The sequence below is a fragment of the Girardinichthys multiradiatus genome, chromosome 11 (genome assembly GCF_021462225.1).
Source record: "Girardinichthys multiradiatus isolate DD_20200921_A chromosome 11, DD_fGirMul_XY1, whole genome shotgun sequence".
Lineage (NCBI taxonomy): Eukaryota > Metazoa > Chordata > Actinopteri > Cyprinodontiformes > Goodeidae > Girardinichthys > Girardinichthys multiradiatus.
In genome coordinates this window covers 18,927,735-18,954,898 of record NC_061804.1, presented here as the reverse complement: position 1 = coordinate 18,954,898, position 27,164 = coordinate 18,927,735, and the positions used below count along the sequence as shown (strand labels likewise).

Sequence of the window (27,164 nt, the reverse complement as noted above, 5' to 3'; positions counted from 1 at the left end):
TTTTAAATGGTTTATTATAAGATTAAGAAGATAAACATCCCTTTGCACTGCATCATGCACATTTCTTAAGGAAAGAAAGCCAGTCACATTGTCTGCAGCGCCCTCTGCTGGTGTGTCGACAACACAGTGCACCCTCTGATGATTCCCAGGTTAGGCAAAAAATAAAATGGATTGGCAGAAAGCCCAATACTGACTAGAAAATTTGTGCTCTCGTGTTTTACTGTCAACCATTTCAACCCGCTCAGGTTGCTGGACTTGATGGTCTCTGAATGTGAGAATGGCAGGCTGTGTTTTGCTCTTCTCTTGGCAGATTCTGCTGCCAGATGCCCCCACTGCTCGATATATTAACTGAATTGGTTGAATCTTCTGAACGGCAGCTGATCATGTGGAAGAAACATCTGGAGAACTAAGAAAGAAGCACAAATATGTGGGTGGAAATTGCACACTAAAAGCAGTACAGATAGTTTACTTTTGCTTTGGAAAAAATGCTCATTTCAACATGTAAACAAGCCTAACTATTTAATTGAGCTTAGTAAGGTGTAAATGCTACAGACTTATTTCACAGCACACATCTCAGCTTTCTAGACAACATAATTTCTGCGTTACAGTAAAATTAGTATTTTAGTTGTTTGAAATATAATCATGTAATCAGGGAGAAAACATGGTGGCAGGGTTAGGTTATAAAACAATATACAAAACTTTGAACGTCTCACGTGGCACTGTTCAATCAGTCGTCTGGAAAAACAACAGGTTTCTGAAAGAGATTCTCCTCTTGGACTGCAGTTTGGGCAGATACAAATAAGGATGAAAGTTGTAGCTGCTATTAATGCTTTCCTCCAAGACTCATCTAAAATTAAAATTACTGCAGATGACTGAAATGTCATAAAAATTAAATTGCATTTTAGTCAAATGACTAAAACTATAAGAGGGCCATGGTTACTTTGGAGGAGCTGCAGGGGTTCACAGGTCGGTTGGGGGAATCTGTCAGAAGGAGAACTACTAGTTAGGCACTCCACAAATCGGCAAACATCAGAATCAGAATCTGCTTCATTCGCCAGGCTTGTGCACATAAACAAGGAATATGACTTCGGTTCCACTTTGCTCTCATCAAAGAAATTTAAAATGTGAATATATAAAAAGGGGAAAAAATAAACATGTTTTTGTAAATATGTGTTTTATACAGTGTTTTCACAAAAAAGAAGATCATGGTGGAATTGCTGCAAATATGCATGTCTACGCAGGAAGTTACTCTGGTCTGATAGGATCAAAACTAAACATTGTGCCCCACATGTAAAGCACTGTGTGTGTATGCAAAATGAACTACACATAACTCTGAATACTCCATCCCCACTGTGAAATATGGTGGCATCAGGCTGTGGGAATGGGTTTCTTTAGCAGTGACAGGAAAACTACTCACAGTTGATGGTTTTATGACCCAAAGGATCAAACGAAGAAAAAATGATTAAATTAAGAATAGACATGTTATCTGGTACCTGGTTGTTGAGCAGCACACAAATGACTGGATTGAGAACAGTGCTGGTCTTTGCCAGCAGGGAGGGAATTAAAGTGGCAGCAGGCGGCACCACTCCTGGCCGTCCAAAGGAGGCAAGCATTGCCACAACACCGTACGGTATCCAGCACAGCAGATAGCCTGTCACCATGGTGACCACCATCAGGAGGATTCGAGCTTCGGTCTGCGTCTGGTCGACACTGGCCACCTGGAGGCACGCAAACCACCGCTGGTGAATTAATGGAGAGGTTAACTCGTCAGACAGAGGTTAAAGGTCAGGTTCTGAGCTTACCTCTCTAGTCAGAGTTCGGACAGCCAGCAGGATCCTGCCGTAACAGAAGAACATGAGCAGCAGCGGCAGGATGAGGCAGAAAATGAACAAACAGATGATGTAGGAGCGAGCAGTGACCGAGCGCTGCTGCCACTGGACTGAGCAGATGGTGCCAGGACCCTCTGGCCCATAGCTGCCTTACAACAGAAGACAGGTGTGTATGTTAGTCACCAAAAATGAGTTCTAAAAATTACAGCATTTGTTTGTCTTCTATACCACTTATTCCATAGTGGGACACAGGGGAGCTGGTGCCTAGCTCCAGCAGTCTATGGGTGAGAAGCAGGGTACAGATCACCATCGCAGGGCAACACAGAGACATACAACCATGCATAGACTCATTCACACCTAAGGGCCATTTAGAGAAACCAGTTAACCTAACAATCCTGTTTTTGGACTGTGGGAGGAAGCCAGAGTACCCAGTGAGAACCCATGCATGCACGGGGAGAACATGCAAACTCCATGCAGAAAGACCCCCGGCCGGGAGTCGAACCCAGGACCTTCTTGCTGCAAGGCAACAGTGCTACTAACTGCACCACCGTGCAGCCTAACGTTCTAACACCAGTTCAGTTCAATTCAGTTTATTTACATAGCACTGTAAGGATTATGATTATTGATTAATTAATATTTATCAAGAATTATAATTTAAAATCATAATTTGAGAAGAAAAATTAATTTCTTAACCAAAAATCATTACTTATGAATAGAAATCACAGATGTCCTGTGGTCTTGTGATTATGGGCTCAAAGCTCTTTAATAATTACAAATTATTAACCAAAATCACAAACTGTCACTGTTTATTCAACCACTTCACCGAAGGTGTGGGAACTTTGACCTTGTTTTGACAGATAAATCTCTCTTGCACAAAATAAACACAAACTCTTCTCTTAATTATATATATGAAGATTTATTGAAGCCAAATAATCCTGATATACCATTATTCTGGTCCAAAACCTTCACCTAACTAACAAGCACTGTTCTACACAAAGGGAATAAAAATGACTACCTAACAATAATAATAAAAGAAAAATATACATGCATTTAGTGTCTATGAAGATCAAACCAGCAGTTTTATGGACAAAATGTGTAATTTGGGTTAAATGGAAGAGAAATCCTCCTGTCTGTTGATGTTTGGATTGCAGCGATCAGCTGATAAAACGGTGAGCTGGTTGCTCTTAGCCACTATCAGCTGATCGCACAAAATCTCGGACAAAGGGTCATAAAACTCTGAGGCTGGAACTCAGAGGAAAAACTCCAGTAATAAAAACTGGAACAAAAGAGTGGTCAGACCACGAGGTACACACCGCAGTTGCTTTGAATTAAAAACTTTTAAAAGTCCCAACTTCTAACTCCTGGCTGATTTTGGATCAGCTGGACAAACATTAACCACACACGATTCAGCAGCGCTTGCACAGCAAATCAAAACCCAGCTCAGCATAAAACACTTCAATCAGTATTGCATGCAACAGGTTTATAACTACTGGTGATTATAAATCACCTTAACTCTGCCTCGTCCTGCCCAGACCTCTAAATGCACCTATCCAGTTCAATATAAAAAGAACTAAATTACTTTGACGTTGATTTCTTCTCTCCACCGGTTGAGGATGGATCAGGTCTGAAGAAAAATGAGGGGAGGGGGGGACCACTCGTCCGTGATCAAATTAAGAAACGGTAACTTCTCATCCGTCCAGGAGGGGAAAAGATGAAGAACCTTTAGTCGACTGAATAACAAGGAGGAAACTCTTCTCCTTGGAAATATGTATAATTTTGAAATTACTAGCTGTAATGTTATTAAATATAGGAAAGTTTGAGGCAGTCAAGAAAGTCACTGTAACAATGCCACATTCTCAGATAAACCGTTTTTCATTATTATTTCATGATCCTTCTCAGTTTTTTCATGTGTTGTCACCTTGTTAGAAATTGTTTATAATTCACTGAAAAGAACCAATATCCTTAACATTAAAAAGTGGATTTCTTTTTTACTTCCTGGTGTTTTGCGTTTGTCTGAGCATCATAATATAAAAACAAAACACAAAAACCTGTGCTATACATTTATTTCTTCCTCTCAGTTGTAGTCAGTTGGGGCTTGGACTAAAGTGAGAACTGATGGGTTAAATACTGCGATAATACAGACCTGCTCCAGCCCAGCAGCGGTGGCAGAGTCCACAGCAGTGAGTAGAACCAGGAAATGGCTACAGACACTCTGGCCCTGCGATACTGTGAGGAGTTCATCTGGGAGCCGCTGAGCAGCATGGTGTAGCGCTCAAAAGACAGCAGAGAGAGCGACACCAGAGACACAATTCCTGGCAGACAGACACATCCATGAGCAATCCAAGAACAAAGTCACAAAATAACAGGCTGATACGGTGGGAAAACTGACATTTCAACAGAAAATATTATTTGACATAAGTAAAATATTGCATTCTAAACCTATGGTGAACAGATAAAAGATAGACTCGCTCTTGCACTGCACAGAATATAGGCAAGTCAATATTTGTCCAAACATAATCATTATAATATAAAAAACATTGCCAACATGTATTTGAAATAAATAAATGTTTCTTTAAGAAGTACCATGGATAACTATTAAACCTCTTTGGTGAATTTAGCAAATATTGATGCTTCTAATGCTACTTTTACCAAAAGTGAAGCATCATCAGTATAAAAGTAGATGTACAGTGCCATACAAAAATATTCACACCTCTTAAATGTTTACACTTTTTATAACATCACAACCAGAAACTTCAATGATTTGTTTTTAGGATTTTATGTCATACACTAACACAAAGTGGCATATAATTGTAAAATTATCAAAGTAATAAAATATGCTTTTTAGAACATTTTTTCTTAGAAGTGTGGTGTACATATGTATTCAACCCTCCAATGTCAATACTTTATAGAAAAACATTTTGCTGTGGTTGCCTCTGCAGGTCTTTGGGAATATCTCTCCACCAGCTTGGTACATCTAGACGTGAGTTGTTGCCCAATGCTTCTTTACAAAACAGCTAGAATTCAGCCAGACTGGACGGAGAGCATCTTTGAACATCATATGCCATAGATTCTCCATTAGATTTAGGTGTTGACAGAAACCAGCCGCCACAGAGATAGTTTCTTCCCCCAGGATGATGAATACAATGAACACCTTCGAGCCTATTTACAGCATATTTGCACTGCCACAACCTGCCTTTCTTTTTTCATTTTTCTTTATAGAAAAAACGGCTCAACATATCTTGGCCAATAAAGCTGATTCTGGTTCTGGAAGATTACCTTCATGCCCTAAGGTTAAGTCTTGTGCAGGTTCAAACTTACAGGGGTTGGACAATGAAACTGAAACACCTGTCATTTTAGTGTGGGAGGTTTCATGGCTAAATTGGACCAGCCTGGTAGCCAGTCTTCATTGATTGCACATTGCACCAGTAAGAGCAGAGTGTGAAGGTTCAATTAGCAGGGTAAGAGTTTTACTCAAAATATTGAAATGCACACAACATTATGGGTGACATACCAGAGTTCAAAAGAGGATAAATTGTTGGTGCACGTCTTGCTGGCGCATCTGTGACCAAGACAGCAAGTCTTTGTGATGTATCAAGAGCCACGATATCCAGGGTAATGTCAGCATACCACCAAGAAGGACGAACCACATCCAACAGGATTAACTGTGGACGCAAGAGGAAGCTGTCTGAAAGGGATGTTCGGGTGCTAACCCGGATTGTATCCAAAAAAGCATAAAACCACGGCTGCCCAAATCACGGCAGAATTAAATGTACACCTCAACTCTCCTGTTTCCACCAGAACTGTCTGTCGGGAGCTCCACAGGGTCAATATACACGGCCGGGCTGCTATAGCCAAACCTTTGGTCACTCATGCCAATGCCAATGTGAAACATGTATTGTTCTCTGATGAGTCCACCTTTACTGTTTTCCCCACATCTGGGAGAGTTACGGTGTGGAGAAGCCCCAAAGAAGCGTACCACCCAGACTGTTGCAGGCCCAGAGTGAAGCATGGGGGTGGATCAGTGATGGTTTGGGCTGCCATATCATGGCATTCCCTTGGCCCAATACTTGTGCTAGATGGGTGCGTCACTGCCAAGGACTACCAAACCATTCTTGAGGACCATGTGCATCCAATGGTTCAAACATTGTATCCTGAAGGCGGTGCCGTGTATCAGGATGACAATGCACCAATACACACAGCAAGACTGGTGAAAGATTGGTTTGATGAACATGAAAGGGAAGTTGAACATCTCCCATGGCCTGCACAGTCACCAGATCTAAATATTATTGAGCCACTTTGGGGTGTTTTGGAGGAGCGAGTCAGGAAACGTTTTCCTCCACCAGTACCACGTAGTGACCTGGTCTCTATCCTGCAAGAAGAATGGCTTAAAATCCCTCTGACCACTGTGCAGGGCTTGTATATGTCATTCCCAAGACAAATTGACGCTGTATTGGCCGCAAAAAGAGGCCCTACACCATACTACTAAATTATTGTGGTCTAAAACCAGGTGTTTCAGTTTCATTGTCCAACCCCTGTATTTCCTGCTAAGAATGCCCTGTATTAAACTCCATCCACCGTCCTAACAACTCCCACTAGTTTTCTTGTTCTTGCTGAAGAAAAACAGAATGATTCACTGACCATCCCATTTTAATATGGGGTTGGTGAGTTAAAGGTGATTTGAAGCGTAAGTTTTACTCCACAGGACAACTCAGTTTTGGTCTCTTTGAACAGAGGACTTTCTCGCAGAACAGCTGCATTTACACTGGGATTAAATTACACATATTTGTACTCTGTTTCCTTGATTTTTTTTTTGAAGACTATTGGTTTAACTGGATTTGATTTAAGGGTATCAGAGTAAAGGGGACTGAATCTGTATGCAGGCCAAACTTCTCAGATTTTTTATTTGATATTTAAAAACCCCTATATCATTTTTCTTCCACTTCACAATTATGCAATACTTTATATCAACGTTCAATAAAATAAACTGAGGTTTATGGGTTGTTTATGCTTGGTATTCTGCCCATTAATTAAAGCACTGGAAAGAACATTCAGCTGCTACCATGACTTTAATCTGAGGACCTGAACTCATACTTCCTCATTTTGCGTTTTGTTTTGTTGTTTTTAAGATCATTTAATTTGTCTGATTGTATTGGCTAAATGGTTCTTTAATTTGACAACTTCTATAACAGAGAAGTTGGACAATTTTCCTTACATTCCGCTTTTTTAAATAGTTGTTTAGACTTATTTACAGTGTAAAAACAAAAATTCAAATTATACTTAAATACTTTTCTGAAATAGGCTAATGTTTGGCCATTGGATGCTTGCATAGATAGTTAATTATACACATGTCATGGTTGTATCACGCAGAATATTAAAATAAATAATAATAACTTCCAGTTACCGAACAGCGCGTTGCAGAAGCCGTACCACCGGCACCCATCGGACCCGGTCAGCCACCTGCTGCGCACGCTGGCCGCGAAGCTGAGAGGAGTCCCGAAGATGCAGACCAGCATGTCGCTGACGCTGATGTTGATCAGGAGCAGGTTGGCCGGTGTCCGCAGCCCGGGGAAGCGAGAGAACACCAGGAGCAACAGAAAGTTACCCAGAATGCCCAGGACCATGATGAACCCGAGAACAACTGCAGCTGAGGTGTGACCTGCCCGGCTTAGAGAGGAGTCTGACCCAGGGTTCAGCTTCCCAGCGCTGAGGTTACTGCTGTGCTGAAAGTGGATCATCGTGGCACTGTAACCCATAGCTGAATGCATAAAACCCACTGCTGAAAAATGACCAGACTGGGAGGGACTAATCTTTGGAGCTGCTGCCAGTCCTTAAGCTGTCACCCTATTTGCTGGTCCTTATTGAATTAATCAAAGCAGTAAACTATAATATTTATGGAAATTTGTGGTAAAATATGCCAACTTTATATTCAGCAGAAAGCAGGAGTGAAGAAAGCAGCAGTCATTTCCTTATCAGCAACATGCTTTTTAATTGTTCTTGTTGCAACATTGCAGAGCAGATTGGGGACCTCAATAAAAGATCCAACTCGTGAATTATGCAAGTTTTTGCTGACCCAGAGGATAGGCCAAGATTGCTCTCACCCATGAGCCAAGATGCTGAAGCATTTGACTAATAAACTATCACACTGAGTTTTCAGTGTCATGAAACTATTATACATAACTAAATTAAATCAATATTTGAGGTTCCCTGAACTGAATGATGTGTGTGCAGAGTTTTGCACTAAACTGTTTTCATCTGACTGGGGAAAATGTCTCTCAGCACGCCTAAAATCTGGTGCATGTACTCACTACTTGAAAGCTAACCATGGTTCAGGAAGCAGCCTATATATGTGTGGAATAAAAATGACCCCGTGGATATTAATGTATGACTGCTTCTCATGGAATGTGTCAAGATGCTTCATCCTGGGTACAACACTTGAAGCATGGTAGCTCTTAACTTTTCTCATGCAGACAAACACATTTCCAGATGCAAAAATAAATTCAAAAGGAGAATCAATTAAAATAGGCTTGCATCCATATATGGGTGTCTTTGTTCTTCACAAGATATCCAATATATTGATGTTTTTTGAACCCCAGTTCTGTACTGGTGGCAACAGGAGATGCTCCTGGGGTATTATTAAACCTGAAGCGTTCTTCCCTTTAACTAAAGCTCTCACCTTGGACTTCATGTGGATTTGGAAAAAATAACCCTTTTGAAAGGAATATCCTCTTCTGCAATGACCTACATGTGAGGCTGTTTTGACATAAAAAACGGATGGTTTCATGCTTTTCTTCAAAGAGGAATTATGCTAAAAAAAATAAAAAAAAAACATGATTACAAGTACATCTATTTAACTATTTAAATCGTCTTGTAAAAAAAAAGTTCTCCATTATTGTAAAACTATGTGTCTCTAAAATACAAAATATATATATATATATATATATATATATATATATATATATATATATATATATATATATATATATATATATATATAGCGAAAGTTGGTGGCTGCATGAAAGAAAGTTTGTGTTTTTTTTTCTTTTTGATTGACTGGTTGATTAATTCTTGCATGAATGGCACGGAAAACCAGAAAAGATGCATAGCTGACAGATAAATTGTATTTTATTATCTGGTGCTCATATCTGATGCGCTATTCGAAACCGCTACTGCTTACTGACTAAAGACAACAACAGTGTGCGCCAAATTTGTGTTAATGTTGCGTGTTTTGGAGTAAAAGGTTTGTAAAATATAAGATTAATATTTAGATGATACCCACGATGTAAGCAGTCGGAAGAAAAACAATAAAAATAAGGTAACTGTAATTATAAGAATTCACAAAAAAACTAGAATAATGTTAATTCTCCTGATATGAATTCAGAGGTGTTATTGATCTTTGATAAATTGCATTTTTCAGTTTGCAGCCTACATCACGACGCTGCAGTGACGTCGACAGAGGCCGTTTCCCTGGCAACTGTAGCCGATCCGTTACCCGCAGCGGTCGCTGTTCAGATCGGATCGGATCAGTGAGCGGAGTGGTTTGTTTTTTCGTCACTTACCGGATTCCACCTCTGGGTTGCGGGGTGTCGTGAAACGGGGGCGGCGCAGTATCGAGGTGGGGAGCCCGCAGGTCCGTGCGGAGATGCTGAACATGTGGAAAGTCAGGGAGCTGGTGGACAAAGCGTGAGTACCAACCGAGATGCAGGCTCAGGGCTAGCCCGCTAAATGGGTCGTGAACTAACCGTTGATTGAGCGGCTTTCTCCGGGCAGCATCATTAACTTTTATCGCTGATGGCGGAGAGGACACGGGCCTTCAGCTGTTAGCTTGGATCAGTTGGCTAGCTGCCAACTCACAACCTTGCGCCATAAATAAATATGCTGTGGCATTTTCAGCGCCATGTGTTATAACATAAATCTAAACGGTTAGCTAATCCCGCTATAAGCCTGTCTGTCCCACCCTGGTGATGCTCACCATCCACCATCTCCATTCAACACACCACCAACAGGAAGGCTTATTGTTTATGACGGACAAATAGTGGCTGAACAACAGTAAAGGAACGGCGTGTTTTCTCCTCACCGCTCACAGCGCTCTATTGAGGCCCACGGTCCACAGCAACGTAGCATGCTTGCAAAAAAAGCGAATAGTAGGCTGGTTCCAAACGCACGCATTGTGCCGTTTGTTATGTCCCTGTGATATAGGTCTATGAATATAGTTATCGTAGTGTAACCCTGCTGGAGGAGGAAGAACATCTTCTTCCTGTACTGTCTGTCCCTGTAGTCGAAAGAAAGACGCTGCATGCATTGCTGAGTAAAACCAAAACCAACCCAAGTGTGTCTTTGCAACGTTGTTTCATAGATAAGCAGACGCAACCACGACAAAAGCTTTGTCACCTCTGTTTTTGATCCAGGGTCTGGGAATGGCTAATAACATTTTATTTGTGAACCTTATCACATCAATCCGAGCAAGCTGAAATCAGATCATGGATAACTTTCTCAAATTCAGTGGAAACGACTGATAATGGGATCTTAAAGGGCCAGTGGAACTGTCATAAACACAAAGACCTGTCTGTCTAAAAACCTGAATTTGTGTTTTGTTTTTGTGTGGTTTCAGGAAGCGTTTCATATCCATATTTTTTCATCTCTAAGATATTTTTGCAAAGTTGGAACAGAATGCTTTTAGCTCAGATAGGAAAAGCAGTAGGAAAATCAATATTATGCGATGCTTTGAAAATGGACCCCTAAGAAAGTATATATACATTTGGGCTGCACAATATCAAGAATACATATAATTATGATCATGTGGTTTGATATTGCAGTGACAATATTGATTACGACAAGTCCACATTTTCTTGACTCTTTCCTTTGTGATGTTTAGCATCTCAGCCACTAAAACTAAACATGTGGTGTGCATCACAGCAGTTTTGCACCATCCAACTGTCCGAGTGTCTTATTTGCATACAAGTATGGCCCTTGAAATTTTCTATCCACCCAAATATTAAATCCAAGCAGTCCTATGAGATTGCAGTATTGCAAGCATTGATACTACAATGATCACTGTGAGTCGCTATATTGTGCAGAGCTGATGTATAAAGAAAAGCACATGGGACCAAAAGTGGAGCCTGGGGGTACCCCACAAGTTAGAGAAGAAAGAGTAGAGGAGAATGTTCCTAAATGGACAGAAAAATACTGCTTTGACTTGCTTATCAAAAAGGACAGACTTGTGGTTTACCAGATAAAAGTTAATTATTAAAAGCTGTTAATAGAGCCATTTTTTGTGTGTGCTGTAATGAGATTTAGATAAACGTTTTTAGCAACATGACTTAAATCAAGAAAAATAGCTGCAATTGGATGTAATAAACAACCTGATCTGATACCCCTGATGGAATAGGAAAACCAAAAAAAGAAAAACTAAAGCTGGCAAAAATAAGCTTAACCGAAAATGTATCTGTTAATTGTTCTTTTTATTTTGATGTATTTTAAACCTCCCCCTCCTCACGCAACAACGAAAAAATATATTTAAAAACAAAGTAAAGTTGGTTGCACGTAATGGGTGAACTGGCAACCGAAGGTATTGTATGCATACGATGTATTAAAGATAGAAGGTACTATATAGAATAATGATATGGCCAGATGCGAGAATACAGACGAGGCAGTATATGAATCAGCACTGGGCTTGAAACGGATTAAAAGACAACGGCTCCCATCAGCTGTTAGTTGTGGCTGGCTGGCCATGATGAATACACTCCATTATTGATCTGCCTCCATAGAACTGGCAGCAGAGGCATTTCTTTTCAGCTCACTAATATAAAGCTTTCTGCTTTCTGCAATCGCTGATTATAACACAGTTAAAGGTTGCCGCTGCCAGTTCTAAATTATTGTTAGTTTCCTCTTGCTGGGAGTTTGGCAGGTTTCAGAGAACAAAGAGATGTAGAGTAAGGCAGGAAATGAAAAAGGCTGCTCTCTGTGAGCGAGCACACAAAGAGAAATGACTGAACTGAAGAGTTATTTTAAACTGATGATTCTTGTGTTAATCTCTCTACAGAATTTGTATATACAGGAAAGCAGACAGTAGAAAGTGAACTATAGGAACAAAGAAGGCAGGAAGCAGCATACCTGTGGACACACTTCCTCTATCCCCCTTTATAAGGCAAGAGCAATTCTGCAATAGCTCTGCAGATAGCAAGCCCTGGTCAGTTTACCTCAGGGTCCTGTGGTGACACACAGCCTGAGAAGATCAGAAATGTATTAGGTTGCTTCACCATGCAGGATTTCAAAGTCCAAACCAGCACCTTAAACTGTACTCTGTGTTGCACGGAGAGAGAGCATAAGATGCGCAGTAAGAGAGCACTTGGAGGATCAAGACAAAGACTTAGCAGCTGTATTTTGGGCAAGCTGCAGGCGTTCAAGAGAGGTTTTACAGGTCTTTCTCAAAATATTAGCATATTGTGATAAAGTTCATTATTTTCCATAATGTAATGATGAAAATTTAACATTCATATATTTTAGATTCATTGCACACTAACTGAAATATTTCAGGTCTTTTATTGTCTTAATACGGATGATTGTGGCATACAGCTCATGAAAACCCACAATTCCTATCTCACAAAATTAGCATATTTCATCCGACCAATAAAAGAAAAGTGTTTTTAATACAAAAAACGTCAACCTTCAAATAATCATGTACAGTTATGCACTCAATACTTGGTCGGGAATCCTTTTGCAGAAATGACTGCTTCACTGCGGCGTGGCATGGAGGCAATCAGCCTGTGGCACTGCTGAGGTCTTATGGAGGCCCAGGATGCTTCGATAGCGGCCTTTAGCTCATCCAGAGTGTTGGGTCTTGAGTCTCTCAACGTTCTCTTCACAATATCCCACAGATTCTCTATGGGGTTCAGGTCAGGAGAGTTGGCAGGCCAATTGAGCACAGTGATACCATGGTCAGTAAACCATTTACCAGTGGTTTTGACACTGTGAGCAGGTGCCAGGTCGTGCTGAAAAATGAAATCTTCATCTCCATAAAGCTTTTCAGCAGATGGAAGCATGAAGTGCTCCAAAATCTCCTGATAGCTAGCTGCATTGACCCTGCCCTTGATAAAACACAGTGGACCAACACCAGCAGCTGACACGGCACCCCAGACCATCACTGACTGTGGGTACTTGACACTGGACTTCTGGCATTTTGGCATTTCCTTCTCCCCAGTCTTCCTCCAGACTCTGGCACCTTGATTTCCGAATGACATGCAGAATTTGCTTTCATCCGAAAAAAGTACTTTGGACCACTGAGCAACAGTCCAGTGCTGCTTCTCTGTAGCCCAGGTCAGGCACTTCTGCCGCTGTTTCTGGTTCAAAAGTGGCTTGACCTGGGGAATGCGGCACCTGTAGCCCATTTCCTGCACACGCCTGTGCACGGTGGCTCTGGATGTTTCTACTCCAGACTCAGTCCACTGCTTCCGCAGGTCCCCCAAGGTCTGGAATCGGCCCTTCTCCACAATCTTCCTCAGGGTCCGGTCACCTCTTCTCGTTGTGCAGCGTTTTCTGCCACACTTTTTCCTTCCCATAGACTTCCCACTGAGGTGCCTTGATACAGCACTCTGGGAACAGCCTATTCGTTCAGAAATTTCTTTCTGTGTCTTACCCTCTTGCTTGAGGGTGTCAATAGTGGCCTTCTGGACAGCAGTCAGGTCGGCAGTCTTACCCATGATTGGGGTTTTGAGTGATGAACCAGGCTGGGAGTTTTAAAGGCCTCAGGAATCTTTTGCAGGTGTTTAGAGTTAACTCGTTGATTCAGATGATTAGGTTCATAGCTCGTTTAGAGACCCTTTTAATGATATGCTAATTTTGTGAGATAGGAATTTTGGGTTTTCATGAGCTGTATGCCAAAATCATCCGTATTAAGACAATAAAAGACCTGAAATATTTCAGTTAGTGTGCAATGAATCTAAAATATATGAATGTTAAATTTTCATCATGACATTATGGAAAATAATGAACTTTATCACAATATGCTAATTTTTTGAGAAGGACCTGTATTAAGGGAGGTAGTAACTGAATTAGCCATGTTCCCCTCAGCTGTGGATATAATAACACTCGGTTTACCTGTACGCCTTACATGATAAGAAACAAGAACAAGCAGCACTTTTGACATATGGGTCAAATGTTTTATTGTCATCAGTCTTCAACCTCCTGTTTCTACTGGTGGGTCTATTTTGCAGACCCAGTGTCATTTAGACCACAGATAGTATTACTCCACATTTTCACTATTAATCTGTGACTTGGGTTTAGATATTATTCAAAGTGAAAATGGAACTTCAAATTAAAAAAATGGTACTGGAAAACTTCATTGTTTTGTTTTTTTTTTAACTCTTTTTTTCATGTATTGGTCTTGTGGAAACAAAGTTCTATATTAATACTACTGATAATAATCGGTATAAATGTTTGTGTCAACAGCACTAATGTGGTTATGAACTACTCAGAGATAGAGTCAAAGGTTAGAGAAGCTACCAATGATGACCCCTGGGGACCTTCTGGACAGCTAATGGGAGAAATAGCCAAGTAGGTGTAACAACAGCCCCACACATTTACATGCTCCCCAGACGTGATTTGTTTTACTTATGTTTGCTGTTGGACTGATTATAAATTTGACTGTATGTGTTTGTAGAGCTACATTTATGTATGAGCAGTTCCCCGAGGTGATGAACATGCTTTGGACCAGGATGCTGAAGGATAATAAGAAAAACTGGAGACGAGTGTACAAGGTATGTTTGCCATACATTGTATCTGTGTTGTGTGATAATGTGTGACTTGTTCCTTAAAGTCTGGTCTGGGTTTATTTAAGCAGAGGCTTAGTGTTTGCTTCTGCTTGACGTCAGACCTACATACAAATGTTTTTACACGAGGGAGTGTGCCCAGACCCAGTTTTCTTCTGTCTGTGTTTTTTAGGGCAACAATTTGTTCTTTTTTCAGGTTCAGTTTACTTTTTGCATGTGTTGGCTGCCTGTTAATATATCAGGAGCAATGATTGTTAACAAAGTAAGCTGTTAGCTTGCAAACTGTATTTAAATCAGCTAAACTTTTTCATATGGGGCAGTTGCCCATGATGGTATCAGAGGTGGATGTTGGGGGGACTTATTTATCAGGTATGTTCTGTTTATATCTATGTGGAGTCAGTGTGGAGCTGGTTACTCCTGCTGGTGGCTGAGAGACTAATTTACTGTATTTTTGCACGGCTGCACTGCAGTTTTATCCTGCCCCAGAATTGTGATGATTTCCTACATTTTGAGGAAAGGGAGAAACCACCCTATAGCCTCCAGGATCTCCAAGACCTGTTCTAACATGGCTGGATTACGGCAGCTTTGGAAAACCTGATTTCAATGTTAAGGCAATCCTGACCGAACTTCGCTCTTATTACATATCGCAGAGGATTTTCCCTGCCTCTAAATGGTCTCTAAGTCTTGGTCAGTTGGCTACACAATCATGGGGAAGACTGCTGACTGGACAGATATCCAGAAGACAGTCATTGACACCTTCCACAAGGAGGGTAGGTCACAAAAGGTAATTGCTAAAGAAGCCGGTTGTTCGCTGAGTGCTGTATCCAAGCTTATTCATAGAAGGCTGAGTGGAAGGAAAAACTGTGGTAAAAAAGGTGGACCAGCAACAGGGATTCTCAAGCAAAATCCACTTAGTGATTCAGGAGAGCTTCACGAGGAGTGGACTGATGCTGGAGTAAGCGCATCAAGAGCCACCACACACAAATCCTATACATGAGCTCCAAATGTTGCATTCCTTGATTCAAACCACTCCTGAACCAGAGACATCAGAAACATCTTAACTGGGCTTAGCAGAAACAGAACTGGGCTGTTGCTCAGCAGTTCAAAGTTGTCTTTTCAGATTAAAGTCAAGTTTTCATTTCATTTGGAAATCGTGGTCCCAGATTCTGGAGGAAGAGCGAAGGGACACAGAATCCACATTGCTTGAAATCCAGTTGATGTTTCCACAGTCAGTGAGGATTTTAGGTAATAGGTCATCTGCTGGTGTTTTTCCACTGTGTTTTCTGAAATCAACAGTCAATACAGCTATCGACCAGAAAATTTTAAAGCACGTCTTGTTTTCTTCTCCTGACACGCTTAATGGAGATGCTGACTTCATTTTCCAGAGATGCTGACTTCATTTGGCACACGTCCACACTGCCAAAGGCATTCTGGAAAGACCACCCACATTATGGCTACCTTAATTTTATGGTGCATTTTTTTAGTCTGGTGTGAAGGGGACCTTAGCAAAGAGAGGATGTTGAAAATATTTTTAGCAAGCAATTTAGATTATGAAAGACACTGACTCACTGCACTAATACTTACGAAGTGAAAAACATTGATCGTTTTCCATTTTTATAAATTTTCTTTGTACAGTTAGTAAATTATTTTCCCCTGGGCATTCCAAGGTAAATCAACCTAGCTGTGAGTCTGCTTTGTTTCTTTGCATCTCTCTAATATCCACTCCTCTCTCTTCCAGGCCTTACTTCTGCTTGCCTATCTGATCAGGAACGGCTCTGAGAGAGTCGTCACCAGCGCTAGAGAACACATCTATGACCTGCGATCCCTAGAAAACTATCATTTTATCGGTGAGTTTCCCAATAAAAATCACTCTCTCTTTGCCATTTTTATGCTTTAGGTTTTAATATTCGCATCTATCAGGTACCATGCATTTAGATAAATGCAATTTGTCTTTGAATAAAAAAACAGGAGGTAAAAAGAACTAAAAATGCTTCTACAGGGGTTTCTATCTGTGACTTGTCTGTTTATTGGGTTTATCTACAGATGAGAATAGTAAGGATCAGGGTATAAACGTGCGTCAGAAGGTGAAGGAGATGGTGGAGTTCATCCAGGATGACGACAGACTGAGAGAGGAGAGGAAGAAAGCCAAGAAGAACAAGGATAAATATATTGGAGTCTCCTCTGACAGTATGGACGGAGGAGGGGGCAGCTTTAAGAACTGTAAGTAGCTCATAGAGTTAATCTGACAGCTTGAGAGGATTAAAATCATAATATGATCCCTCCTGCATAACTTGAGAAAAATATTTTCTAAAGCAACTGGAACATGCTTTTTATTTATGCCTAAACCCTTAATCCTATCATGGAGTAAATTACTGGTATGGTTTATTATTTGCAGATTTATAATTAGGTTGGTAAGTGCTAAGAATGGAAAATACAGAATCAGTAAAGAATATGTACAACTTCTCAGTTTTTTGCCTAGTTACTTACAACCATAACTATCCTTTAATTTGTGGCTTTAGAGACAACCTTAGAGAAAATATTTAATCACTTTTCTTCAGCTCTGACACTTAAATATTGCTGTCATATTTTAAATTAATTATAGTAAAACACATATACAATAAAACATATGTAGTTAAAATAGGGGTTTTAAGTTGCCAATCTTGTTTGGTCAGTTTATGTGAAGACTCTCCGTTTTTGACCTTTTCTTTTTCCAGCTAATGAATTAGATCGGAATAAGTGGGATGAGGACTGGGACAAGAGCAGAGGAGCTTTCCCATTCAGTGAAAAGCTCGGAGAGATCAGCGATAAGATAGGCAGCACCATCGACGACACGCTCAACAAGTTCAGAAAGAAGGAGCGAGATGATTCACCTGATAGGATCAGGTAAACGGATCCACTACTCTGATAGCAAGTTTTTGTGATGTAAAAATCATGATGGATGATTTTCAAACTATTTCCCAAATGTGGATCAGTTCAACTGAAAATCAAATAAGTATGCTAAAAATGTTTCAAAAAATGAAACGAACACTTAATCGATTCAGTTTCAGCATTCTGTCTTCTTCAGTTTACTCCTGCCGTTAGTTATACTGAATCTGATGAATCGGAAGTATAGCTCAGCTGTCCTAGTAGGATTTTTTGTCATTTTCTGTCAGGGGGAGAATCCAAAACAGTCCACATCATTGTATTTAGTGTAAATTACTATAAATGTGGGTTTCTTTAACATTAGTGCAAAGACAAGACAGAAGCTAGTAAGGGGCGCTTTCTATAGGCCTACAGCAACACTGAAAGAGCAGCAGGTATTTCTAGCAAATACTGGTTGGTTTACTTCTACATTTGACAATATCTTGTACTCCTAATATATCTGAACTGACAAGTAAGGTTGCAAGACAGAGACAAGGTCTGGCTAAAATGTTCCAAAACCCACCAAAAGAACACCAAACCTACAGTAAAACATGGGGTCATACAACAGATGTCTCCCTAAAGTTATCAGTCTTTGAAACCTCTGACTTAAGGTGATTCAATTACACAAAAAGCCAGTTATATACATATATATCACACACAGGCAGAGCAACTCAACTTTAGCATAATCCCCTGAGTTCTGATGCATCCCTTGTCTGGTTCCCATAGTGACAACGAGGAGGAAAGAGGATCAAGAAACGGGAGGCAGGAAACAATCGAATTCAAAGATGAGGAGGAAACCGTCACGACAAAGAGCATCCAGATCACACAAGCAACAGAAACCACGACTACCACGACACGGAAACGCAGCGGAGCGGCGAGCAGCAAGACGCTGGACCTGGGTGCTGCAGCACACTACACAGGAGACAAGAGCCCAGAGGGAAAGGTATCCATACACATTGTTTCTAGGGTGACGGTAATCTTCATTATTGAAGGTTTAATTACGTTGTCCATCTCCTCAGTCATCAGCGAAGCAGTCTTCCAGCAGTGGACTGGCTGACCTGCTGGTGATTGACCCTTCAAACGATGAGAGCACAGCAACAGGTAATCACAAACAGATTCCTCTCATATTTCTGTTCAAACACAGTTCTGTATCCTCTTCTAAGTTGGTGTTTGTGTTCACTCCTCCAGGAGGGACTTCAGACCTCATAGGTGGCTTTGCTGACTTCTCCTCACCTGCAGCCTCTGCCAGCCTCCCAACCTCCACTGGTAAACTTCTTCCCCCTCAGCTTCTTTAAAGTATCAGTTTATGTATGTTGTCCACCTGTGTCCAAATAGAACTGAGATGGACAACATGCAAGTAGACTTTAAAACATGGTTCATTTGGAGACTGGATGAGTATGGACTTTGATCCAAGTATTTTCCAGGTCTGGATATGTATAGAGAAAGAAAATAGAGTATGAAATATATGTACAGAAAATTGGAAACATTATTCCGTATCCCATTGTCTAAATATTGTCTTTCTTTCTGTCATTCTTTCATTTTGTGCTTCCTTTCTCCTAGTGTCTTTCCTTTCTTCCATCCTTCATTTTTAACTTCCTGTCTGTATGTTTTGCAACATTTAAAGCCTGATGACTTTGCAAATATCTGCCATAAAGTCATCGTGTACTAATGCATTTTTTATTTTCAAACCTGTATCAAGAACTGAGAACTCTAGAAATTTTAGTATGAAAAAGTGTAATTTTCACATGAAAATGTTTAGGTACACTGCTGAAATATGCATGTGACACATTATTAATACTATATTTTGTGTGAGAAAGTATAAAAAATGATGGCTTTCCAACAACATATGCTTTTAAACTCATCTTGCCATTTCCTAACAGTGCCCGGTGCTTTCTCTCTTGGTCCTTCATCCTCTCTATCTGCATGCTCCTGTCTCATCCTCTTTAGATGTTCTGTGCTTCCGCTGTTGAACTGCATGTTTTAACAATGACCTTTTCACTAAAAAACAAAGGCGTGTTCATAGCCCTAAACAAAAAGGAAGTGAGAGTTGATCAATAAGCTCAGTGAATTAGAAACCTAATTTCAACAATCTGTTAATTTAATTGAGGATCACCTAAACAAGAATATTACAAATTAGTTTTTTCTTCGTCAGGAGTCAAATTCCTGAGCTTACTCAACATCTTTACTTGTTCCGGGTTCCTCAGCTCCACATCATTACATCTAGTGTTTTCCAGTCGGCCCTTTTCTCGTAAATTCATATGCACCTTAACAAGCATCAAGCTTATTTGACTAACATGCTATCTCCACTACCCTGCTTGTAGGTTATAAAATACTGCACAACACTTCAGGCTCACAAAATAAAAGAACAACTTTAACTGTTTTGCTGTTGACCTAATTAGCAGAAATTTAATGACAAATTTCAATTTGTATCTACAGAAATATTTATTGTTCTTGAATTATTGTTACAACCAGTAAAATACAACTAATGATGCACTCTAATAGACATATCTAACCAAACTTTAACAAATATAATAATTTTCAGGTATTCATTGAAGCTACCTATATATATATTTTTTTACCTTTGAGAGGTTAAGTTACAGTTAACCATACTATTTATTTCTTGATGACCAGCTGCTGCCTCATCCAATGGAAATGGGGAATTCGGGGACTGGAACTCCTTTTCAGGAAATCCTCCCGCTTCGTCCAGCTCCTGTCTTTCCCAGCCAGTTACGGACCTGTTTGGCAGCAGACCGTCGCCCACGACAACTGCTTCAAATCCCTCCTCTGTCCCCCCATCTTCTGAGCTCTTTGACCTGATGAGTGGAGTTAGCCACCAGCCAACCAATCCACACACAACGCTCAGTGCTTCTCAGAGCATGACATTCTCTCTGGGAGGGGTGACGCCGGGAGCAACCGTTTCTATGCCTACGATGCCACACTCCCGCTCTCAACAGGTATCCATCAAAGGAAGGATGAATTTGCAGAGAATTTTGTAAAAATTGTTACATTGTTGATAGTAAATATTGTTGAAAGAATAGTCCAGAATTGTCTGTGACTTTCAGAATATATTTTTAACATTAAAATTAGGTCTTATACAGGTCCTTCTCAAAATATTAGCATATTGTGATAAAGTTCATTATTTTCCATAATGTCATGATGAAAATTTAACATTCATATATTTTAGACTCATTGCACACTAACTGAAATATTTCAGGTCTTTTATTGTCTTAATACGGATGATTGTGGCATACAGCTCATGAAAACCCAAAATTCCTATCTCACAAAATTAGCATATTTCATCCGACCAATAAAAGAAAAGTCTTTTTAATACAAAAAACGTCAACCTTCAAATAATCATGTACAGTTATGCACTCAATACTTGGTCGGGAATCCTTTTGCAGAAATGACTGCTTCAATGCGGCGTGGCATGGAGGCAATCAGCCTGTGGCACTGCTGAGGTCTTATGGAGGCCCAGGATGCTTCGATAGCGGCCTTTAGCTCATCCAGAGTGTTGGGTCTTGAGTCTCTCAATGTTCTCTTCACAATATCCCACAGATTCTCTATGGGGTTCAGGTCAGGAGAGTTGGCGGGCCAATTGAGCACAGTGATACCATGGTCAGTAAACCATTTACCAGTGGTTTTGGCACTGTGAGCAGGTGCCAGGTCGTGCTGAAAAATGAAATCTTCATCTCCATAAAGCTTTTCAGCAGATGGAAGCATGAAGTGCTCCAAAATCTCCTGATAGCTAGCTGTATTGACCCTGCCCTTGATAAAACACAGTGGACCAACACCAGCAGCTGACACGGCACCCCAGACCATCACTGACTGTGGGTACTTGACACTGGACTTCTGGCATTTTGGCATTTCCTTCTCCCCAGTCTTCCTCCAGACTCTGGCACCTTGATTTCTGAATGACATGCAGAATTTGCTTTCATCCGAAAAAAGTACTTTGGACCACTGAGCAACAGTCCAGTGCTGCTTCTCTGTAGCCCAGGTCAGGCGCTTCTGCCGTTGTTTCTGGTTCAAAAGTGGCTTGACCTGGGGAATGCGGCACCTGTAGCCCATTTCCTGCACACGCCTGTGCACGGTGGCTCTGGATGTTTCTACTCTAGACTCAGTCCACTGCTTCCGCAGGTCCCCCAAGGTCTGGAATCGGCCCTTCTCCACAATCTTCCTCAGGGTCCGGTCACCTCTTCTCGTTGTGCAGCGTTTTCTGCCACACTTTTTCCTTCCCATAGACTTCCCACTGAGGTGCCTTGATACAGCACTCTGGGAAGAGCCTATTTGTTCAGAAATTTATTTCTGTGTCTTACCCTCTTGCTTGAGGGTGTCAATAGTGGCCTTCTGGACAGCAGTCAGGTCGGCAGTCTTACCCATAATTGGGGTTTTGAGTGATGAACCAGGCTGGGAGTTTTAAAGGCCTCAGGAATCTTTTGCAGGTGTTTAGAGTTAACTCGTTGATTCAGATGATTAGGTTCATAGCTCGTTTAGAAACCCTTTTAATGATATGCTAATTTTGTGAGATAGGAATTATGGGTTTTCATGAGCTGTATGCCAAAATCATCCGTATTAAGACAATAAAAGACCTGAAATATTTCAGTTAGTGTGCAATGAATCTAAAATATATGAATGTTAAATTTTCATCATGACATTATGGAAAATAATGAACTTTATCACAATATGCTAATATTTTGAGAAGGACCTGTATTGTCAAGAAATATTCACCTTGTTGCTGCACACATTTCTCTGAAACTTTCACCTTTGGAAGTTAAGTAAATATTTGTTTTTAAAAGGATTAGACCACAAATGCTTCACAGAAAAACACTGGTCATTTGTTTCAGAATTTGGTGGCCATGGTGTCCCAGCAGACAGTCGGATCACAGCAGAAGGCTGGGGTTGGAAGTCAGGGATCGTTAGGGTCAACCTGGTCCGACCCATCTGTCAACATCAGCCTGGACTTCCTTTCAGCAGGCCTCAACCCCACAAAGACACCACCCACTCTGAACAATATAATCCAGCAACAAGGTAAAGTCCTTCAAACAACAGTTGTTTTTAAAAATGTATCTCTGAGTCATCACCTTGCTGAGTCAGTTTTTACAGACAAGGTGGACCTTCTGAAACCTACTTACATTGCTTTGCAAAAGTATTCACACACCTTGAACCTTTTCATATTTTGTCACATTAAAAACCTAAAACTTCAATAGATTTTATTAAGTTTCTAATTTTACGTGATAAATCAACAGAATATAGTAAACATTAGTAGGATGGAAGGAAAACGACACTTGGTTCTCAGGACTTTTTGTGCATGAAAATCTGAAAAGTGTGACATGCATTGTGTTTATCCTCAGTCAATAGTTTGTAGAACCAGCTTTGCACATCTAGAGTTTGACATTTCTACCAAATCTTCTTTCTAAAGTAGCTCAACCCCAGTCACATGGGATCGAGAGTATCTTTGAACATCATATTTCAAATCTTGTCACAGTTTCTCAGTTTATGTAGATGTGGCCTTTGACTAGGCCATCCATTCTAACACATGAATATGCTTTGATCTAACCCATTGCATTGTATCTCTGGCTGTATGTTTACAGCTGTTGTCCTGCTTGAGGGTGAAGCTCCCCATAATCTCAGTTCTTTTGCATCCAAGCTTAAACAACAAGCTTCCAGTATTGCCCTGTATTTACCTCCATTGCTCTTCTCATGACCTCTGATCAGCTTCCCCGTCCCAGCTGAAGACAAGTGTCTCATGGCAGCATGATGCTGCTGGTTTTCTTCTTCTCTTTCTTCCATAAAGGATAGATGGAAGTGTATGAATAATAGTTGATAGCAGATTGTCCCACCTGAGCTGTGGATCTCTGCAGCTTCACTAGAGTTACCACGGACCTATTGGCTGCTTCTCTGATTAATGCTCTCCTTGTTCAATCTGTTTAGGTAGACAGGCATGTCTTGGTAGATTTGTAGGTGTGCCATACTCTTTCCATCTCATTACACACAGGTGGGCTTTATTTACTCATTAGGTGACTTCTGAAGCCAAGTTGTTGCACTGGATGTTAATCAGGGCTATCGGAGTAGGGGGCTGAATACAAATGCATCCCCCACCTTTCAGATCTTATTTTGTAATTCCTTTTGAGAACTGTTTTTCTACTACTTTGTGTTGGCCTGTCTCATAATACATAGAATCTCGTGGTTGTAACAAGTGTCAATATGTGAAAGGGGTCAAAGGTGTATGAAATCTTTTGCAAGGCACTATAGTCCCAGTGTAAACTCTTCAAACTATTCCAAGAAAATGCCCATTCTAAATCTTCATTACCACAGTATTCCACAAACAATCGCATTCAGATTTGCACACGTCTGTGTTTGCACAGGAGTGCCTCCAGTCAACCTGTTGGCTCAGAATTTTGGAGGACTAAACCTCAGCTCACCGCCTCATGTGACTCCTATCAGACCGCCAGCCAATCCCATGATGGCAGGAGGCGCCATGACAATGGGCATGCCTGCTCACCTGGCTGTTGGCATGCCACCATCAATGGCCACAGGTTTACAGGGTGGAATTCCTGTAAACCAAGGGATGATGGGAATGAACATGAGCATGAGTATGGGAATGGCTACCCCTGTGATGATAGGTGGTATGGCAGGTACGGGGGTGCCAGGAGTAGGAGTGGGCCTAACTCACACCATCACCCCAGCTGTCGTTCCACCCAAACAAGATGCCTTCACTAACTTTGGCAATTTTGGGAAATAAAGGTTTGCAGTAAAATTTGTGTGTGTGTGTGAATGAGCAAGCGAGCATAAATGTGTGAAACTGCGAGCAAGTGAAGTACAAGAGGACTTTGCTGTACTTGAAGACAACCTTGCATGTTTCACTGTCTGCCTCGGCTCTTTGGCGAGCTGGCACAGTGATTGTTCACCATCCCAGTATAATGGCACGACCTTGGTGAAAATGGGGTACCCACTGATTACCTTAGAAGAAACCGGAGGTGGTGCGAAGGTGTCATTACATAATCAGTCATCATTACTTCCCTTTACTGGAAAAAAATCATTGTCTTCACATGACTTTTTATAAAACCACATGTATCCTCCTTCATTCATTGTTTTTTTCTGCACAAAGAATTCAGTCTAACTAAAATGGCACTGGGGCCCTAATTTTGCATTGTAGCTGAAAAATCAAGTTTGTTATTATTTTTTTAATCCAAATTTAATCATAAAATTTAAGCCATTCCATTTTTGCCCAAAGTAGCTCTGCTAAGCCCTTTTCAGACATGAAACATGTAAAACAAAGCGGTCTCCTTTTATTTGTTTAATTTTAGATACTGTTATGTTAAATACCAGACAGCCCCATTCAGACATGTCTGTGCATGTTTATCTTTACCATTCAGAGAAAACTTGTTGTTGGTGGCCCCAGCGTCAAATCATACCCCCATTTCGTTGCCTCCTACTTCCATTTCATCCCTGTAAACAAACCACTACTTACCTATGTCCTTAAGCTGTGCTGTCTGAATTAATTTTTCACTATAGTGAAGTGGTTTCATGAATTACGGACATAAAAGGTGATTAAAATCCTCAAACATTAGATATCATTTAATTCAGTTGTATTGTTGCTAAAATGTGACAAATCGTGGCATCTGATTAAACCAAATTTCCTCTAATTTGGTTAATAATTGACCTCCTGCTGGTACATGTTGTTTATTGGATATAAAAACTTTACATTAGATCACCTTTTTATAAAGCGGGTACCAAACATCCACCTGGTAGGTAGCCAAATTTCTAAAGTATGAAACGGTTCCGCCCATCGCGGGATGATTTGTAGCAGAAGGGCGACTTGACAAAAACTGGTAAGAAAACAGGACAGAAATTAAGATAAAGGGGCGAAATGATCAGCACCCATTATTGTTAACATAGGTGCTACCCTGTGGGTTCCGAGTTAGTTTTACATCCTATTACCATTTATTTTGGTTCCAAACTGCATTTTGAAGTATGAACCAATATGAAAAACGACTGCTGCTAAAAACCAAAAACCTTTAAGCTGCCTCTTGTAGTTAGATATTATTTTTTGGACACATAATATCAGGTTTACCGTAGACTATGAGAACAAAATAGAAGACTTACTGTACGTGAACCACTGGTTGTCAATTCAGGTGTAAAACATCCCCCTGGTGGGTGCATATTAACACATTGTAAGTATGAAATGCGCCGTGTCAGACGGCATCATTTCATACTCAAAACATTCAGGTTTAAAGCAACCAAAACTACAAAGGTATGGAATGGTGAAGGGCAAAATGATCAGCACCCTGACCTGCTCTATCAGTATGAAAACATAGTGGGCACAATGAGTTTGCATCTTTATAAAGTTAATTTAGAGTTTGCTCTTAACCTGCCATTTAGCCATGAAATACATCAAGAATCCTGGAAAAAATATAAAGATGCTGCTTCTTATTGTTGAAAAGAAAATCATTAAAGAGAAGTTTCTATTGTGCATTTGATTATTCATAATCTGAACATATAGTCAGATATCCAATTTATCCACTGTTACTGTTAATTTAATGGAAAACCAGCAGGATAATTATGCAGAGTTGACCCAGACATGCTTGATTTTGACCAGATTAAATTTGTACTCTTCCTGTCTGAAAGGGGCTTTGCAGCACAGTAAGATATTGTCCTCCAGCAGTGGGCAGAATGAGCATACTTTAAAACAGTAATCCATGCCTGTTCTGCTTGGGCCATATAAGAGTGGTTGGGTTAAAAGAATATATATCTGGACCCAGACAAGCCAACTTCTTTTTTTTTTTTGCTCTTCAACATGATTTATGAATTTGTTATCGGCTTGTTACATTACAATATTTGGACAGGTAGTGTTGAATGATTGTTGTGTTTGACTTTCTGACTGAGTTTACCACATTGCTGTCTGATTAAAGGGCCACTCAGTATTTGTTTCAGAGTGCTACTGATTTATTTTGTCTTTATGCAACTTGTGAATGTGACTTCACAAATGTCAGTAGGCTATTCAGTGTTGCTTTCTGACCCACACACACTAACGGTGTCTCTCGAACCTTTATGCATACAGACCGTTTTTATGCATTGAGGTACAGAAGTATTTTTCTTCCAGTTCGGTGGAAAAAGAGTCTTGAAAAACATGAGCTGCAACATTACTTATATGTTTACTGTGGATTCTGGGAATACCTCTGCAGTGTACCTTGAGTTGGAAAGTCTTTTTGCCAGCAAACATTTTTCACCTTCACCTCACAATCCATTGGTTGAGAGGATGCTCCACAACATTTGACACAGATTAAATAAGCTGGAAACCAGTCCAAAGGGTTTGCGGTGACATCTGTGTCAGAGATAGATGACTGGGTGTTTGTGACTTTATGTATGGGTATAAGTTTCCTCTGTTAAATGTAGAAACACAGCTAAGCAGAGCCTCTTTTGTCATTTTCCAAGGCGCTGCCCTCCAAATGACCAAATCTTTATTTTGTTACTCTCAGAAATATAATTCCACAGGTTTTAGTTTAATATTTTATTAGTTTTATGGTTATGTTCATATGGGAGAATTGCAGCTAAAGTGATTTATGTAGTTTACTTGAATCATGTTCTTTTTTCCTTCAACGCAGATCTTTTTATTTGATTACTGTATATTTTCTGTACTTCAGTCAACATTAAATTAAATTATAACATTAAA

The 27,164-nt window shown here is 40.4% G+C and overlaps 2 protein-coding genes across 3 annotated transcripts; one reads left to right on the top strand and one right to left on the bottom strand.

The window, feature by feature from the left end:
* Window positions 1-137: 137 nt before the first annotated feature.
* Window positions 138-9,509, bottom strand: LOC124876167 (pinopsin-like). The gene is made up of 6 exons (XM_047378718.1): window positions 9,386-9,509; window positions 7,231-7,549; window positions 3,973-4,141; window positions 1,803-1,974; window positions 1,494-1,718; window positions 138-406 (listed from the first exon to the last, which is right to left on the bottom strand). The coding sequence occupies exons 2-6, from the start codon at window positions 7,448-7,450 to the stop codon at window positions 242-244; spliced, it is 951 nt and encodes a 316-aa protein (XP_047234674.1). The 5' UTR covers window positions 7,451-7,549; window positions 9,386-9,509; the 3' UTR covers window positions 138-241.
* On the top strand, window positions 9,371-27,164 carry LOC124876165 (clathrin interactor 1-like). Of its 2 annotated transcripts, XM_047378716.1 has the most exons (13): window positions 9,371-9,509; window positions 11,869-11,973; window positions 14,274-14,378; window positions 14,485-14,581; window positions 16,332-16,440; window positions 16,637-16,813; window positions 17,308-17,476; window positions 18,221-18,437; window positions 18,514-18,595; window positions 18,683-18,760; window positions 20,126-20,448; window positions 22,336-22,519; window positions 23,857-27,164. In XM_047378716.1, the coding sequence occupies exons 3-13, from the start codon at window positions 14,287-14,289 to the stop codon at window positions 24,231-24,233; spliced, it is 1,905 nt and encodes a 634-aa protein (XP_047234672.1). In that variant the 5' UTR covers window positions 9,371-9,509; window positions 11,869-11,973; window positions 14,274-14,286; the 3' UTR covers window positions 24,234-27,164. The 2 variants fall into 2 exon arrangements, with proteins under 2 accessions (XP_047234672.1, XP_047234671.1); XM_047378715.1 differs by lacking the exon at window positions 11,869-11,973 and having other exon boundaries at window positions 9,377-9,509.